This window comes from Heterodontus francisci, chromosome 5, assembly GCF_036365525.1.
Source record: "Heterodontus francisci isolate sHetFra1 chromosome 5, sHetFra1.hap1, whole genome shotgun sequence".
NCBI lineage: Eukaryota > Metazoa > Chordata > Chondrichthyes > Heterodontiformes > Heterodontidae > Heterodontus > Heterodontus francisci.
The window spans coordinates 117,453,654-117,472,418 of record NC_090375.1 but is presented as its reverse complement, the minus strand read 5'-3'; the positions used below and the strand labels follow the sequence as shown (position 1 = coordinate 117,472,418).

Sequence of the window (18,765 nt, the reverse complement as noted above, 5' to 3'; positions counted from 1 at the left end):
ATGAACAGTTTTTGACTTCTGTGCTGTTTCAATGAGAACACGACAAACATTTTTTTAAAATGTTAACATGGAGATAGCATTTAAATTGAAAACAGAAGAAACATTAATTCATTCATTACTTTTCTGCAAAATTTGAGCTTTCAAGTAATTGCTGATAATATTGAATTGTCGAGGATACTGAAAACTCAGGAGTGACAATTAGCTGTGGGAACATTCTAGTTTTAGCTGCAGTTAGTTGGTAGAAAAATCATAACTGGGGAGCATATTGTGAGACCAAGGCAGAGAAATTCTTGAGACCACAATGACAGAAAATACTCAACAGATATGGAAGAACTAACTATGTACTTCTGTCCATCACTTCTTGATTGGGCCAGAGTTAGGTGTATAATTCCCAGCATCAAGGGGGCTAGAGCCATTTACAACACTGCTGGGGCAGGTACCTCAAGTGGGGTGGTGGGGAGGGAAAATGTTGTGTTGTGTTGGCATAGAGCAAATTGGCCCATGGTTTTGGCTGAAGATTTTTTTTTTTAAATTGAGGCCCAGAAAATTTATGGCATATTTCTACTATCACCTCAGTGGGAGTCTGCCACAATTAGACTGGGACCCGGATAGGCCTGATCCTAGACTCGCACCCAAGTTTTCAGGATAGTCTTCTGTGGGCAGAACTTGCACCTGTCCCTTACAAGATTATTATTGTAAAGGTGGATGGGGCCGGGAAATTCAAATGTCGGAGTTTCTGCACCTCAAGTTTTTCTTTGGGATCTGTTGTATGGTCAACAATAGTATGCCTGGAGCCCAGATGTTCCAGATGACTAAGGGGATGTACGGCCTACCTGGGAGATCTAAGCTGGGATTGAAGCCTGGACTCCCAAGGATATGGCCATGATTTATTTTTAAATTTGTGAAGTGGAACATACACTTTTCTTCCCCGAAGGTACAAGGGGTGGGGGGGCAAAAATATCTTGGCCACTGAATACATTTAAATAATGAGACCTCCCTCTGACCCGCAAACGTAGGCAGTCTCAGCAGCAGAAACTGGGTGTGAGATGCCCCTCATCATTTATACTGAGACATACTACCCACTCAGGTACTTGGGGCCTGAAAAACATGCTCATGCTCATGTTCAATCTACAATCTGCAAACAGCTCTATAATCAACTACATTAAAAAACTGGCACTTGAAAATTAGCCCCCCCCACCCTTCTCGGTGACTCAGGTCCTACAGGAGAAATGATGGGAAAAACAGTACATGATATATGCCTGTCATTTACCTTTCATTATAGTATTCTTCCCTATATTTGGTTGATGCATTATACATCGGTTTGAGCAGCAGTGCCAGAGGGAAACATTACAACATTTAATCTAGTTTAAACTTCAACACTGTGACTCAATTCAGGTCAAGAACTCCTGGAGGAAAAATTTGTTTGCGTACTGCTGACTACTAACATTCCTTGGGAACAGACAATGCCGCAGACAACTGCGGCACGACCTGTGTCTTTCCTCATTGATATCAATGGAGAAACACGTGTGGCGGGGGGCAGGGGGGGTGGTCGCGCATTTAGAGGCCCACAGTGTTGTCTGCCTTGGGGAATCTACATAGTCTGCATAACTCTTTGAAGTGGCACTACGTGAACTAATTCTCTCTTTGTGCTTCAAAATCAAATGGTATTGCTTGTAACTGTTTACAGATAAAGCCACATCTCTTTCAAGTCAGAGAGAACCTCTTAAAGGTTTGAGGGTGCAACTACCTCCACCAGGATAATGTGAGCAATCAGGTTCAGACTTCCCAGGCTGCATCAAGATGTATATTAGAAATCAGAGCTGGAGTACGCCATTTAGCTTTTCGAGCCTGCTCCACCATTCAATATGATCATGGCTGATCTTTTACCTCAATTCCACCTTCCCAAACTGTCCCCATATCCCTTAAGTCCTTTAGTACACAAAAATCTATTGAACTCTGTCTTGAATATACTGAACAGCTGAGGTAGAGAATTTCAAAAATTCATAACCCTTTGAGTGAAGAGATTTCTCCTCATCTAAGTCCTAAATCGCTGACCTCTTATTCTGAGACTGCAACCCATTGTTCAGCTAGGGGAAACATTTTCTCAGCATCGACCCTGTTAAGTCTCTTAAGAATTTTAATATGTTTCAATTAGATTGCCTCTCATTCTTCTAAACTCCAGGAAGTATAGGCCTAGTTAACTCAATCTCTCCTCATGGGACAATCGTCTCATTCGAGGAACCAGTCTAGTGAACCTTTGTTGCACTCCCTCCAGGGAAAGTATATCCTTTCTTAGACAAGGAGACCAAAACTGCATATAGTACTCCAGGTGAGGCATTATCAGTGCCCTGTACAACTGTAGTAAGATTTCTTTACTCTTATACGCCAGTCCCTTTGTAACAAAAGCTAATGTGGTGTTTGCCTTCCTAATTGCTTGCTGTACTTGCATATTAACTTGCTATGATTCACGTACAAGGACACCCAGGTCCCTCTGAATGTAAACATTTCCCAGTCTCTCACCATTCAAAAAATATTCAGCTTTTTTATTTTTCCTACCGAAATAGATAACTTCACACTTCACCACATTGTATTCCATCTGCCATGTTCTTGCCCACTCACTCAACCTGTCTATATCCCTCTGCAGTCTCTTTGCTCCTCCTCACCATTTACTTTCCCACCTAATTTCGTATCATCGACAACTTGGATACATTATGCTCAGTCCCTCATCTAATTCATGAATATTGTTATGACACGATTGCTCAAGACAAAGCCCCCAATCAAAATGTATGATTCTGATTGCGGTGGGAGCAATGCAGTCAATTCAATCCCGTCACCCCACAGATCGCCTAACATATCACTTTAAACTGTCCAAATAAAAGAAAATCACAGCCGAATTGAACCATCTATCAATCCCACGAATGAGGTGAACAAAACCAGGTATCTTTAGATCAACAAATTAACTGTTTATTAGAGAAAACTAAATTCTTAAACACTACTAAGATATAAACAACATTTACAAAATAGAAGTAACAAAGTCCTTGCAGATTTACGCTCCTGCTGAAATGGAATCTTCCCAATGCAGAAACGGTCCAAGATTGCTTGCAGTTTTTGCAGTTGTCCGATGGGGACAGGAAAGGTTCTTCTACAGTCGGATAGTCCATAGTCTAGTTCAGCAGTTGAAGTGTTGCTCTTCTTCTCCAGCGATGAACACAGCAATTACAGCTCAGTAAAGTAATTGGTTATTTTCTTTTTAAGAAATTAATCTGGCTTGAAGCTTCTTTAACATTTTGAGAGAGTATAATAAATAGGATTTAAATAGGCAGAGGGAGAACTCTCCTATTTCCTTCAGTACATGCTGGCAGTACAGTCTCTGTGTCTATCAAAAGCCAGTTTTTCAAAAGTTAATCGCAACATTGTATATCTAACCTCAGTCTCTGATTGGCTGTATCCAACCAACCAGAATGCACCTTCTCGGTAACTCCTGAAGCTTGCTTGTTCTTAAAGCAGTACCGATCCTTTGCTGACTTAAAGATACACCGCATACTTCTGGAAAAAACCCCACCATGATCATAACCATATATATTGTAAATAGCTGAGGCCCAAGTATTGATCCTTGCAGTAGCCCATTAGTTACATCTTGCCAACCCAAAAATGTCCTGTTTATTCCTACTCTTTGTTTTCTGTCCATTAACCAATCCTCAGTTCATGCTAATATATTACCCCCAATCCAATGAATCCTAATTTTGTATAATAACCTCTTGTGTAACACCTTTTTAAATGCTTTTTGAAGATCCAAATACACTATATCCACAGGTTCTCCTTTATCCATCTTACTAATTACTTCCTCAAAAAAACTCGAATAGATTTGTCAAACATGATTTTCCTTTCACAAATCCATGTTGATGCTGTTTAATCATATTATGATTTTCTAAGTACCCTGATACCATGTTCCTAATAATAGATTCTAGCATTTTAACCAACTGGCCAATAGTTCCCCATTTTCTCTCTTCCTCTTTTCTTAACTAGCAGGGTTATGTTTTCTACCTTCCAATCCTTGGGAACTGTTCTAGAGTCTAGGGGATTCTGGAAGATCAGAAACAATGCATCCACTACCTCTGCAGCTACCTCTTTTACAACCCTAGAATGCAGATCGTAGCCTGAAATGATTTCATTTGAAGAACAGGGAGAGTTGACGCCGTGTCCAGGCCAACATTTATCCTTCAACTAATGCTATCAAAAACAGCTTAACTGGGCATTCGTCACTTTATTGCCTGTAGACTGTGCTGTAATGACCAGCTAACCTGCTTTTCATTGAGAAAAAAAAATAGAATATTGAGAGGGTTATAGAGAGATTTAACTTTATTGTTTCAGGAGAGGTTAGAGTAACACATTAATGTTGGCTAAAATGGGGGAGCAACAGGTGATAAGGGAGGGAATTCCACCATAGAATAAGATATGGGATCAGTATGGAATCATTCAATGGTGACAGCACAGAAGGACACAACTCAGCTCATCGAGTCTGTGCCAGCTCCATGAAGGAGCAATTCAGCTCGTCCCAATCCCCAGTACTTTCCCCGTAACCCTGCAATTTTTTTCTCTTCAGGTGCTTATCTAATTTCCTTTTGAAAACCACAATTGAATCTGCTTCCACCACACTCTCAGACAGTGCATTCCAGATCCTAACCACTCACTGCACAAAAAAAAAATGTTTTCTCATGTCACTTTTGTTCTTTTATCAATCACCTCTGGTTCTCAGCTCCTCTGCCAAAGGGAACAGTTTCTCTCTATCTACTCTGTCCAAACCCCTCATGATTTTGAACACCTCTATCAAATCTCCTCTCAACCTTCTCTTCTTCAAGGAGAACAACCCCAGCTTCTCCAATCTATCATCATAACTGAAGTCCCTCATCCCTGGAACCATTCTCGTAAATCTTTTCAGCACCCTCCTTAAAGCCGTCACATTTTTCCTAAAGTGCGGTGCCTAGAATTTAACACAATACTCCACTTGAGGCCTAACCAGTGTTTTATAAAGGTTCATCATAACTTCTGTACTCTATGCCTCCATTTATAAAGCCCAGGATCCCGTGTGCCTTTTTAACCACTTTCTCAATCTGTCCTGACATCTTCAATGATTTGTGCATGCATACCCCAGATTTCTCTGTTCTTGCACCCCTTTAGAATTGTACCCTTTAATTTATATTGCCTCTCCTCATTCATCCTACCAAAGTGTATCACCCCACAGTTCAGTGTCTTTCAGAAAGTGTCCAGTGTCCATTTCACAGTTTTATGTCAGCTTTCAGTCCTCAATGATGGCTGTATAACAACTGTATATTGTTCAATGTTCAAAGTGCAAACATGCCTTCCATTCATACACAACCTTACTTTCCTTGCATTGTTGTGTTCTTCGATGAATCGTCACCCACAGGACATGAAATCTGCTGTGCACATCAAAGTGTTGCAATGTTGCAGTATCCTAGGTGTGCTGCTTAATGCCTTGTTGCATTTCAAAATTTTTCAATGAAGACGCATATCCCTTTCAATAAAATAGCTGGCATAAAGGCCGTTTACAACATCTCCACTGTCGTTTTATGTGTTGTCTTCCTTTTTGATTGCAGCAATGATTAAGTCTGCAGGTATTTGTGAGCATAATGGGAGAATGTATGTTTTTTCTCCTCTTACTGTGACATTTTACATTGGGTTACTGTTGTCAGAGAATTGCTAATATGAGGTGCTCCCTCGTGTCTGTTGTATGTCCATAATGGCATCGTTTGTACTGTTGTCCTCCTCCTCACCCTCTTCAAGATGATCTTCATCTGTGTAAGCCTGCAGAAAGTAACAGTGTCTAAATGCCAGGTTGTGTAACGCACAGCAGGCAACCATGACTCTTGATATCCTCGCTGGTGTTTAATGATGAGCCCCTCCAGACCTCTCAAAGCAGAGTAAGGGCATTTTAAAAATGCCAATGGTGTTACTGATTATAGCTCTGGTGGATGTGTAAGCACCTTTGCATTTATCTACAGCTCCACTTTGGGATGTTGCACAGGTCTCATCAAACATGTAGCAAGAGTCACGATGGATCCAGGGGTTCAATTTGGATTGTCCTTCAATAACTCACGCAGCTATGTTTTCGTCAGAAAGTATGAGTCAGGACAGATCCTTTGGAAACGTTTGCAAACCTGCATTAATTTTCTTCTGTCCTCGCAATACAGTTGAACGTTCAAGTATTGGAGGCCTTTGTGATTCACACATACAGCAGTCATCTCCAGGGAGCTCTAAATGGCCCCATGAGTGCAATCAATAACCCCTTGCACTCTGGGGAACCCAACAATGGCAGCAAAGTCCACAGACCATGCTGCATGGTTGGCCTCATCTACAGGTTAGTAGATGAACTCATTGGCATGAAGAAATAGGGCAGTGGTCACCTCTTCCATACAACAATGTGTCGCAGACTGTGATATGCCACATATTTCGCCCATTCATCCCTGGAAGATGCCGGTAGGCAATCAATTGAGTGTAGCATTCACCTTAAGGCAAAGTGGCATGGGTATCCCACAAAACCCAAACAGATGCAGGTCATGCTGCAGGATTGTAGATTTTTCTGTGACCATTTCATGATACATCCTCATGCATCTGACATTGACCCTCTGACATTTGAAAGTAATTTTTCCTTGTCTTGAGGATGCGATGACGAGCCAGCACCCATCTTCGATAATGCCATTCCTGCATGTTGTCTGTCGCAGCATCCTCACCTTCCTGCTCTGGCTGTTGCTGGTGTTCCGCATCATGTGTTAAGTGAAAAGACGCATGTGCATCTTTTCCTGTGATATTAGAAAAATGGGGGGTATGACACCCATGTCGCTGCAGCTTTGCAAATAATAAAGTGAACGTAACATTCCAATGCAGCCTTCTGCTGCCAATCAGCAGAAACATCCAGGCAATGAGCAGTCTTTTTTTCTGTGCTTTAGAGATGCAGCCGGGTTGAGTACCCACCCACAATCATTTGTCTCCTCCCAATCGCCTTGCAATCCTTGAGTGGCCACGTGGTTTTCATTATCAATAGAGAAAATGGTGCAGGTGCAATTTAAGGCAAGTCTCCCCACCTTCCAACCTCCCGCCACCTTCTAGCCTGAACCCATTCCCCTTGACCCAACCAATATAAACTTAAACCGTCCCTCCATTACCATTGAACCTCTTCCCATTGCCATGCACAGTGTCATAATCAATTTATTCATTCCATCCCTCCCCCCGTTCTAACTCTTATTACCATCAAAATGCCCCCATTAATAGGCCTTCCCACCCCAGACTTAATTTTGGCAGAGGCAGGATGGTAGCGGGAATACCCTCCCCCTCACCACCATCCCACTTGATTGCATGCTCTCCAAACCCACCGTAGGGGAGAGCATAAAATTCCCCCCATAATATTATTTTTCTTCATTCATAGGATGTAGGCTTTGCTGGCAATGCCAGAATTTATTTCCCATTCTTAATTGCACTTGACAAGGTGGTGATGAGCTTCCTTCTTGACTCTGCTATCCATGTGGTGAAGGTACTCGTACAGTGCTGTAGGAAGTGACTTCCAGGATTTTGACCCAGCAACCAATCAGAAACAGCAAAATATTTCCAAGTCAGGATGGTGTGTGATTTGGAGGGGAACTTGCAGGTGACAGTGTGCTCATGCACCTGCTGCACTTATCCTTGTAGACAGTAGAGGCTGCAGGTTTCAAAGGTACTGTCTAAGAAGGCTTGGCAAGTTGTTGCAGGGCATTTTGTAGATGGTACACATTGCAGCCATGCTGCGCCAGTGGTGGCGGGAGTGAATGTTTAAGGTGGTGGATGGGGTGCCAATCAAGTGGGCTGCTTTGTCCTGGATGGTGTTGAACTTCTTGAGTGTTGTTGGAGCTACACCCATCCAGGCAAGTGGAGAGTATTCCATCACACTCCTGACTTGGGCCTTGTAGATGATGGGGAGGCTTTGGGGAGTCAGGAGGTGAGTTACCGCAGAATTCCCAGCCTTGATCTGCTCTTGTAGTCACAGTACTTATGTGGCTCGTCCAGTTAAGTCTCTAGTCAATGGTAACTCTCAGGGCATTGATGATGGGGGCTTCAGCGATGGTAATGTTGTTGAATTGTCAAGGGGAGTTGGTTACACACTCTATTTATTTAGAGATACAGCACTGAAACAGGCCCTTCGGCCCACCGAGTCTGTGCTGACCAACAACCACCCATTTATACTAACCCTACAGTAATCCCATATTCCCTACCACCTACCTACACTAGGGGCAATTTACAATGGCCAATTTACCTATCACCTGCAAGTCTTTGGCTGTGGGAGGAAACCGGAGCACCCGGCGAAAACCCACGCGGTCACAGGGAGAACTTACAAACTCCACACAGGCAGTACCCAGAATTGAACCCGGGTCCCTGAAGCTGTAAGGCTGCGGTGCTAACCACTGTGCCACTGTGCCACCCTCTCTTGTTAGAGATAATCATTGGTTGGAAATTGTGTGGAGAAAATGTTACTTGCAACTTATCAGCCCAAGCCTGAATGTTGTCCAGGACTTGCGGGCACGTACTGCTTCAATTTCAGAGGAGCTGTGAGTGGAACTGAACAAAGTGCAATCATCAGTGAACATCCCCACTTCTAACCCTATGATGGAGGAAAGATTATTGATGAAGCAGCTGAAGATGGTTGGGCCTAGGACACTACCCTGAGGAACTCCTGCAGTGATGTCCTGGGGCTGAGATGATTGGCCTCCAACAACCACAACCACAAGGGCGGCACAGTGGTGCCGTACTGTAGTGACCCGGGTTCAGTACTGGGTACTGCTTGTGTGGAGTTTGCAAGTTCTCCCTGTGACTGTGTGGGTTTCTGCAGGTTGATAGGTGAGTTGTCCCTAGTGTAGGTAGGTGGCAGGAGAATGGTGGGGATGTGGTAGGGAATATGGGATTAATGCAGTTTTAGTATAAATGTGTGGTCGTTGGTCAGCACAGACTCGGTGGGCCGAAGGGCCTGTTTCAGTGCTGTATCACTCTATGACTCTAACCGTCTTCCTTTGTGCTATATATGACTTCAACCAGAGGATTGATTCCCACTGGCTTCAATTTTACTAGGACTCTTTCATGCCACACTTTTTTCTTTTTTCTTTTTTTTCTTTTAGAGATACAGCACTGAAACAGGCCCTTCGGCCCACTTAGTCTGTGCCGACCATCAACCACCCATTTATACTAATCCTACATTAATCCCATCACCCTCTCATATCCCCACCTTCCCTCAATTCTCCTACCACCTACCTATACTAGGGACAATTTATAATGGCCAATTTACCTATCAACCTGCAAGTCTTTGGCTGTGGGAGGAAACCGGAGCACTTGGTCAAATGCTGTGCAGTTTATACTAATATGCTAAATAAGTCCACAAAATGCTCAATGCACTTTAAAGCATTTGCCTCCAGCTATGTTTAGTAAATTATTTATAGTACCTTTTACGATGTTTATTGGCATTATAACAATAAAATACTGGCAGTTAAAAGATGTAACAAGATTGAAATTAGGATACCAGGCACTGGTATCCTTGCTAACATATTTCCTAATGTTTACCTTCCTGGGCTGTGGCTGTCCTCATTTTCATCTTTAATTCTGGGTATTGGAGGTTGCAGCATCTCTGCAGCCAAAGGATCAGCATCAGTTTCCTCACGACCCACCCATTCTCCAACCACTCTGGGTCTGACAAGGGATGAATTATAAGCCCGTAGATCCTTAAACAAAAAGATTGAATTATTAGAATTTTTTCTGATCATTGTTCAAAAAGTAGACTCAAATTTAACATGGGCAAAATGATGAGCCCAGTAAGAAATGCTACTGCAAGTGCCAACAGAACACATTTAATCTTCAGCCAGTCAATTCTCTCCCTAGACCCATTTGCATTTTCACCTCCCTCTCTGGCTATCAATGTCCTTGGAATCCTGCTCTCTGACCAGCTGTGGCACTTGCACAACCAAGGATACATTTCAAATGCTCAGAGTAAGAGGAGTGGGAAAAATGGAACTGGCTATTGTTTTTATTATTAATCTTTGGCCTGATAATGGTTTCTGGCAGGGTGCCACTCAGATTTTCTGCCATCTCTTTGGAGATGATGCCTCTACCGTTGTGGGGCATTTGTCCTGAATATTAAAATCATCCTGTCCCTGCAACTGGAATGTGCATAACATCCTGAGCAGCCAATAGCTGGAAATCTCACCCTTCTGCATGTCCTGAGGCACAGTAGGATGTTGGATTAGCCACCTTCAGAGTGTCTCTTACATTCCAGCAGATCTCAAAAATGGCCAAGGAGTTGGCTGGACATTGTTGCTTGGTCAATCACAATTAATGCATCTCACTTATTGTGATTAATAGTGAAAGAATGGTATTATATCTAATCTAAGAAGAGTAATGCTGATAACAGTACTACAACATTGACTGAGTAGAGACAGGCCAAATCTCATTTCACACAGAACCTTCATAGGTAACACAGAGAAGAGACTTTCATTGACCTCAATTGGATTCAAATCTAAGTATCGAAAGTGAAACATCAGTGTATTCCAGTCAATGTAACATCCAATCCTCACATTTTAATTCACTTTTTTGCCTACCATTTTAATTCTCCACCCGATTCTAACTCTGACCTCTCTGTCATAATCAGCATCCTGCACTGTTCCGATGTAGCTCAGCATAAGTTTGAGGAACAGCCCTTATAGAATCATAGAATGGTTACAGCACAGAAGGAGGCCATTTGGCCCATCGAGTCTATGCTGGCTCTGCAAGAGCAATTTAGTTTGTCCCAATCTCCTGCCTTTTCCCTGTAGTCCTGCATTTTTTTCTCTTCAGATGCTTATGCAATTCCCCGTTGAAAGCCATGGTTGAATCTACCTCCACAAGACTCTCAGGCAGTGCATTCCAGATCCTAACCATGCACTGCGTAAAAAAGTTTTCCCTTATGTCGCTTTGGTTCTTTTGCCAATCACCTTAAATCTGTGTCCACTGGTCCTAGACCCTTCTGCCAAAGGGAACAATTTCTCTCTACCTACTCTGTCCAGACCCCTCATGTCACTGAACATCTCTATCAAATCTTCTCTCAAACCTCTCTTCTCTACGGAGAACAACACTAGCTTCTCCAATCTATTCATATAACTGAAGTCCTTCATCCCTGGAACCATTCTCATAAATCTTTTCTGCACCCTCTCTAAAGCCTTCACATCTTTCCTAAAGTGCGGTGCCTAGAATTGGACGCATGCTCTAGTTGAGGCTGAGCCAGAATTTTATAAATGTTCATCACAACTTCATTGCTTTTGCACTCTATGCCTCTATGATATGCCCAGGATGCACTCTGCCTTTTTAATCACTTTCTCAACCTGGCTTGCCACATTCAATGATTTGTGCACATAATATCCCCAGGTCTCTCATTCCTGCACCCCCTTTAGAATTGTACCCTTTAGTCTATATTGCCTCTCCCCATTCTTCCTACCAAAATGTATCATTTCACACTTCTCTGCATTAAATTTCATTTGCCATGTATGCACCCATTCCACCAGGCTGTCTACGTCCTCTCAAAGTTCACTATACTTCCACGTTTTGTGTCATCTGCAAATGTCAATTGTCCCTTTCCATGGGTGTCAACTTTGCTGGCAAGCCTATTATGTGTCAATTTATCAAACGCACTTCAGAAGTCCATATACACCACATCAAGTTGCTCTGATACCTCATAAAAAAACTCAATCAAATTGGTTAAACACAATTTGCCTTTAACAAATCCATGTTGGCTTTCCTTAATTAATCTACACTTGTCCGAATGACTGCTAATTTTGCCCCGGATTATCATTTCTAAAAGATTTCCCACCACCAAGGTTACTGACTGGCCTGTAGTTGCTGGGTTTATCCTTGCACCCATTTTTGAACAAGTGTGTAACTTTTGCAATTCTCCAGTCTTTTGGCACTCGTTTTGTATCTAAGGAGGGTTGGAAAATTATGGCCAGGACCTCTGCAATTTCCACCCTTACTTCCTTCAGCATCCTCGAATGCATCTCATCCCATCCTGGAGACTTATCAATTTTAAGTACAGCCAGCCTTTCTAATACCACCTACATATCAATTTGTAGCCCATCCAGTATCTCAACTATCTCCTCATTCACTATGACTCTGGCAGCATCTTCTTGCTTAGCAAAGACAAATGCAAAGTACTCATTTCGCATCTCAAACACGCCCTCTACCTCCATGAGTCGATCCCCCTTTTGGTCCCTAATCAACCCCATCCCTCTTTTTACTACCCTTTTACTATTAATTTGATTAGACACTTTACTGCTTTCTGGACTCAGCAATGAGTTCAACTATTTCAGATCAAAACCTCTGCTCCCATTTTTTCAGATGGCAGTTGTTGGTGATGATTCTGCTATTCCCATTTACGCCTCAAGATACATCCTTCGTTTCTTTACTTGTGCGATTATCATCCCCTTTTGTCTTGCAACATCATCCTTTTTGTTATTTAATTCTGCCTTCCACCCTAACACAGACCTTCACTTCTGTTCTTTCCCAACCCTCCCCACCTTTTCCTGCCTCGGTACTTTTCCCAGTTCTGATGAAAGTTCATTGACCAGCACCGTTGACTCTGTTTCTCTCTCCACAGATGCTGCTGGACCTGCTGAGTATTGCCAGCATTTTATGTTTTTTATCTCACAATTTACTTGTTCAACCTTCTTTTTTTCATCTTTCATATTATTTCGATACGGTTGACTAAATTATACAGTCCGTTTATGTTTTTAAAAGCTGTAAGTTAAAGTATTTTGACTGTAATGAAGGACTTCCGATTTTTTCAGTTTGATGATCAGTATTTTTGTAATTCATGATATTTGTCCTCCATTTCACACTTTGCAGCAATTTAGGATGGGAAGTAGACTCCCCTGTTCTAATGTGTCATCATTCTTTCATGCACCAGTGACAACAATTGCACTTTTACCCACACATTAGTATCTTGGCAATGGTGGTCTCAACTACTTACAAAAGCGTCAGTGAGAGCCCTGCGTCGCCATATCTGGGGAAGGCCTGCCAGATCAAGTTCCAATTAGACACTGAAGTAGACAGCGGCGAGCCTTCCCCGGGATCAAGGACCCCAGCAGCAGAAGTCCCGCCTGCTGAGCGTTGTTGGCCAATGAGAGACCAGCAGCTCTTTAGCTGAGCAGCATCACTGCGAAGGTGGTGGCTGCTGCCGGTTCTTGACTCACCCGAGGTCCTGGAGTCAGGCCAGAGCTAAGTTAAGGCAGGAGGTGTTTCGTGGGGTGGAGGTCATGTGGGAGGGGAGTGTAGGGAGGTCAGCAGCAAGGGCAGGGGGGTATCTCTCAGCGGGCTCCTTCCTTTCCGTTGCTGGCTCCCTTGTTAAGGCACTGTACCTTTTAATGAGGAAACAGAGACCCCCCCCTGCCCCGCCCCCTCCCCACAACCCACTGCCACAATCCCAGAGCCGGCAAGCAACCTGCACAGGTTTGCTTGGCATGTTTCCCATGTGGTGACAAGCCCACCCGCCACAGGGCTAATTCAGACAGCGGCAGGATGAGACTCTTAACTGGGACTTAATTGACCATTTAAGGGCCTCAGTTGGCAGTGGGAAGGCTATTCACAGGCTTAATTTGGATGGAGGAGGGAGTGTGACGGGGTCTCCCCCCGCCACCATCCCGTTCAATTCTATGCTGTCCCCTCCTCCAAACCCAATGTGGATGAGAGCATAAAGTTCGCCCCAATTTGATTGCATTCATATATGCAATTAATATTGCATTCTCAAACTGCAACATTTATCAATGTAGTAGCAGGCACAATAGACTGCACAATAAAATACACTGAATGCATAGCCAATAAATCAGCAATATTTATTAAACTGCCAACACAAAGGCTTTGTTTCTATCTCTTGGGTGCCAATGCAGCAAAGTGACTGGCATGCCAGTAAGGAGCAGCAGCAAGCAGGCTTGGTTGATTTTAATGGCATGCCACTTGCCAACATCCCACCCAAAACGATCAGGAAGTTAGGATGTTAGTGCCCGGATGTTAAAATTATGCCAGTCAGAGGCACTCAGTGTAGTCCAGAAGCAATGCTCCCCAGCACTAAAGTCAGTCAATATGTAGGGGAGGAGGAATCCTGGAGCAGGGGTGGCCCAAGCTTTTCTTGTGGGGCCTGGAGCAGCACTCCTGCTTCTCCTGGCCTACATGGAAACAATAAAATAAATAAATAAATAGTTGAATAATTTATCTTACTCAGCAATTCTGGCCCTGACTCCAGTACCTGACAGGTTTGACCTGGCTCCTACTGCTAGACCACTCAGGCCTCAGGTTAAAATTGCAGATCGGGCCCTGATGGTGACTGTCAAGCATTTTTAAAGAGAACCTATTAGCTTTGGGCGGGTGTTCTTGCTCCCGGGAATTTAAAACTATAATTGGCCAGATCAGTGGCGGAAAGGAATGGGTTAGTTCCCTGTTCATTTTGGCTGGTGGGGTACTGCAAGAATCAGTATTTGGGCCCCAGCTGTTCACAATATATATTAATGATTTGGATGTGGGGACCAAATGTAATATTTCCAAGTTCACGGATGATACAAAACTAGGTGGGAATGCATGTGGTGAGGAAGATGCAAAGCAGCTTTAAGGGGATTTGGACAGACTTAGTGAGTGGGCATTGGAATATAATGTGGAAAAATGTGAGGTTATCCACTTTGGTAGGAGGAATAGATGTGCAGAGTATTTCTTAAATGGTAAGAGATTAGAAAGTGTAGATGCACAAAGGGACCTGGGTGTCCTTGTCAATAAATCACTGAAAGCTAACACGCAGGTGCAGCAAGCAATTAGGAAGGCTAATTGTATGTTAGCCTTTATTGCAAGAGGATTTGAGTGCAGGAGTGGCAAAGTCTTGCTTCAATTGTGTAGAACTTAGTTAGACTGCACCTGTAGTACTGTGTGCAGTTTTGGTCCCCTTATCTTAGGAAAGATATTATTGCCATAGAGGAAGTGCAACAAAGATTCACCAAAGTTGTTCCCAGGATGGTGGGACTGTCCTATGAAGAGAGATTGGGGAAACTGGCCTGTATTCTCTAGAGTTTCGAAGAATGAGAGGTGATCTCATTGAAACCTACAAAATACTTAAAGGGAGAGACAGGGTAGATGCAGATAAGATGTTTCCCCAGTTGGGGAGTCCAGAACCAGGGGACGCAATTTCAAAATAAGGAGGAAGCCACTTTGGACTGAGATGAGGAGAGATTTCTTTACTCAGAGGGTTGTGAATCTTTGGAATTCTCTACCCCAGAGGGCTGTGGAAGCTCAGTCACTGAGTATGTTTAAAGCAGAGATTGACAAATTTCTAAATACCAATGACATAAAGGTATATAAGGATAGTGTTGGGAAAAGGCACTGCAGTGGATGATCATGCATGATCGCATTGAATGGCAGAGCAGGCTCGATGGGCTGAATGGCCTACTCCTGCTCCTATGTTCCTATCTGCCACCCGCACCCCCAAACCCTGCCATCAGGTTTCCACCAGGACGGAAGATTTAAAATCAAGGCAAAATATGTGCTTTTATTTATTTTTTAATGAAATATCTGAAATAGTTGCTCAATTTAATCAACTGCAGCAAAAACACAGAAACAATTCTGGTTTTAATGCAAATGGCAACTGTATCAGCTCCCAACTAATATTTAAATTACAATAACTCGTAAAGGTAAATAAATGAAGTTTTCTCAAACATGAACTGCACTGCACATGCAGGTCTCATGGGATCGGAGTAATATATTAGCTTGGATTGAGGATGGGCTAACAGACAGAAAATAGAGCAAGAATAAACTGGTCATTTTTGGCAGGTTGTAACTAGTGAGGACCAATGTTTGGGAGCCAGCTATTTACAATTTATGTCAGTGACTTAGATGAGGTGACTAAGTGTAATATATTCAAGTTTGCTGATGATGCAACAACAACTTGCATTTATACAGCGCCTTTAACATAGTAAAACGGCCCAAGGCACTTCACAGCAGCATTATCAAACATAGGAAAATAGGAGCAGGAGTAGACAATTCAGCCCTTCGAGCCTGCTCCATCACTCAATACGATCATGGCTGATCACCCAAACTCAGTACCCTGCTCCCGCTTTCTCCCTGTATCCCTTGATCCCTTTAGCCCTAAGAACTATATCTAACTCTTTCTTGAATATATTTAATGATTTGGCCTCAACTGCTTTCCATGGTAGAGAATTCCACAGGTTCACCACTCTCTGGGTAAAGAAATCTCTCTTCATCTCAGTCCTAAATTGGGGAATAAGGTAAGGCATTCTTCAAAAGAAGAAAAGGTGCAAGAAGAACAGGCCACATGTCACTCAGTGATAAGGGCCATGTTGCCACCACAGTGGTTTGAGCAGGACAGGTGGTGGAAATTATAGCCAGGAGAGAAAAATTCAGTTAGGACCAAGCAAGACATATACATATCAGCGACAATTCAGAGACGAGCTACAAAGCTGATCTCTGTAGTGTAAGGAAAGATTGAGAAGCTGGACATTCCAGATTCAAACACAGGCAACTGAGCACTGAGCTATGCAAGAAGGTGAAAAGTAAATGCTCTTGAAGAACCACATAGTTTGCAAATTTTACAATTATATGTGCAAAATCAAAAGTAATTCATATTTTTGGTGCAAATTAATACTTTTTTTTGAAAATGTTTATTTCTGTCCAAGGTTATTGAGAAATATAATAAAATAAGCACAGGAACGGAAAAGCAAACACTTTTAAAAATGACTCAATCACCACAATAAACCTCCTAATTCTCATCTGACATTTTAGTAACTGCAGGTTATAAAGGAGTGTCACCACAAAGCCCTTTCAAACCAACAATGTACAGAAAATTATGAGAAATTTAATAAAGAGTTTTTAAAAATCTCTTCCTGCAGATTTTCTGTACAGTTTTGTGTAATAGTAAATATTGATGGCATAATTGTGTGAGTAGGCAAGCAATTACTGAAACCAAAACCAGCACATAGGAAACACAAGGCATGGATGTTTAAAAAGGCTTTCTGATCATCAAAGCCCATCCTTCTAATAGCCCAAAAGACATGGGGGTCTAAATATGATAGCCCCCGAAAACAGGGTCATGAGGTGCGATTAAACCGTGCATGCTGATTGCAATACAAGCAGCATGCCAACTTTGAGCTGCCTGCTTATTTCAACGATTTTAGCGTCCGACAAGCACTGACTGCGGTGTTGATTGTTTGTTTGGTTCATTCTCCAAGTCATACTGTATTCCAAGACGAGTGCCTACTAGTGCACAACTGTTTTGTACAGAAGCATAAACCCCTTCAGCACCTACAGTCATAGAGTCATTTACGGCACAGAAAGAGGCCATTCAGCCCATCTGCCCATGCCAGCTTTCTAGGGAGCAATCCAGTGAGACCATTCCCCCGCTCTATCCCTGTAGCCCTTCAAGTGCCCATCCAATTTCCTTCTGAAATCATTAATCGTCTCCTCTTCTGCCACCTTTATAGGCAGTGAGTTCCAGGTCATTGCCACTCACTGCATAAAAAGGTTCTTCCTCACAACCTCCCGGCATCTCTTGCCCAAAATCTTACATTTGTGTCCCCTAGTCCTTTACTATCAGCTAATGGGAACAGCTTTTCTTTTTCTACCTTGCATACATCTATCAAATCTCCCCTCAATCTCCTTTGCTCCAAGGAGAACAAACCCTTCCTCTCCAACTTAAACTTGTAACTAAAATCCCTCATCCTTGGAACCATTCTGGTAGATCCCGTCTGCACCATTTTAAGAACCCTGACAACCTTCCTAAAGTGTGGTGATCAGAACTGGACACAATGCTCCAGTTGGGACCTAACCAGAGCTTAATAATGATTCAGGATAACTTCCCTATTTTTGTGCTCAATATCTCTATTTATGAAGCCCAAGATCCCATATGCTTTGCTGACTACTCTCTCAATATGCCCTGTAGCCTTCAAAAATTGATGCACATAAACCCCAGGCCCCTCTGTCCCTGCACTCTGCAGAACTGTGCCATTAAGTGTGCAGAAGCCATTTTAGAGATCTAAGGGCACTCATAGCATACAAAGAACAGACACAAACTATTTTAATTCCTCGCGCAGGATATGCTACTTTGGCAGATCCTGGATTGCGCTGCCCCCGAGCTTTCCCATCACTGGTTCCAGTGAATTCTCCTCTGGGGTGAGATCAATTTAAATATTTCTGGTAAGTACCAAGGAGGATTTATCCCCGAGCCAAGGCATATGCCTCAAGGGAGAGGAAATGGCTGCTGCAGGCCTTGGACATCTGCAGCAGTGGAGGAGCTGTCTGTGAAAATAGGACTGTGAACTTATGAAAAAAAAAATCAAATTTTGCAGGATCTATGAGTGCTACCAATTGCATTCCTGAGGGGCACCTCTTGAAATGTAAATATCCTCCGATCTGTCAGCAACGTCCTTTGCACCCATGCATTGTTATTGTGGTAATAACAGAAAAGACAACTTATGATGGCATCCAGTCATTGCTGCTAACTTTGAACACATCCACCCTTATTTGGGTAGTATTATCTGAAGGCTGTCTTCAGTTCTGATGGAACATCCCTGAAGCGGTGATGATTAGTGGCAAATTGGCTGATTTTTCACCCCTGCCCATTGGAAACAACAGCAGTTCAAGCAGAGTGGCGCAGTGGTTAGCACCGCAGTCTCACAGCTCCAGGGACCCGGGTTCGATTCTGGGTACTGCCTGTGC

The 18,765-nt window shown here is 43.0% G+C and overlaps 1 protein-coding gene across 4 annotated transcripts in view; it reads right to left on the bottom strand.

The window, feature by feature from the left end:
* Positions 1 to 18,765, bottom strand: part of c5h8orf34 (chromosome 5 C8orf34 homolog) — a 567,297-nt gene that overhangs the window by 285,123 nt on the left and 263,409 nt on the right. For all 4 annotated transcript variants that reach the window (XM_068031961.1, XM_068031962.1, XM_068031964.1 and 1 more), the window contains exon 6: positions 9,598 to 9,755. In XM_068031961.1, coding sequence (XP_067888062.1) covers positions 9,598 to 9,755 — 158 coding nt within the window. The remainder of the gene's footprint in view (positions 1 to 9,597; positions 9,756 to 18,765) is intronic.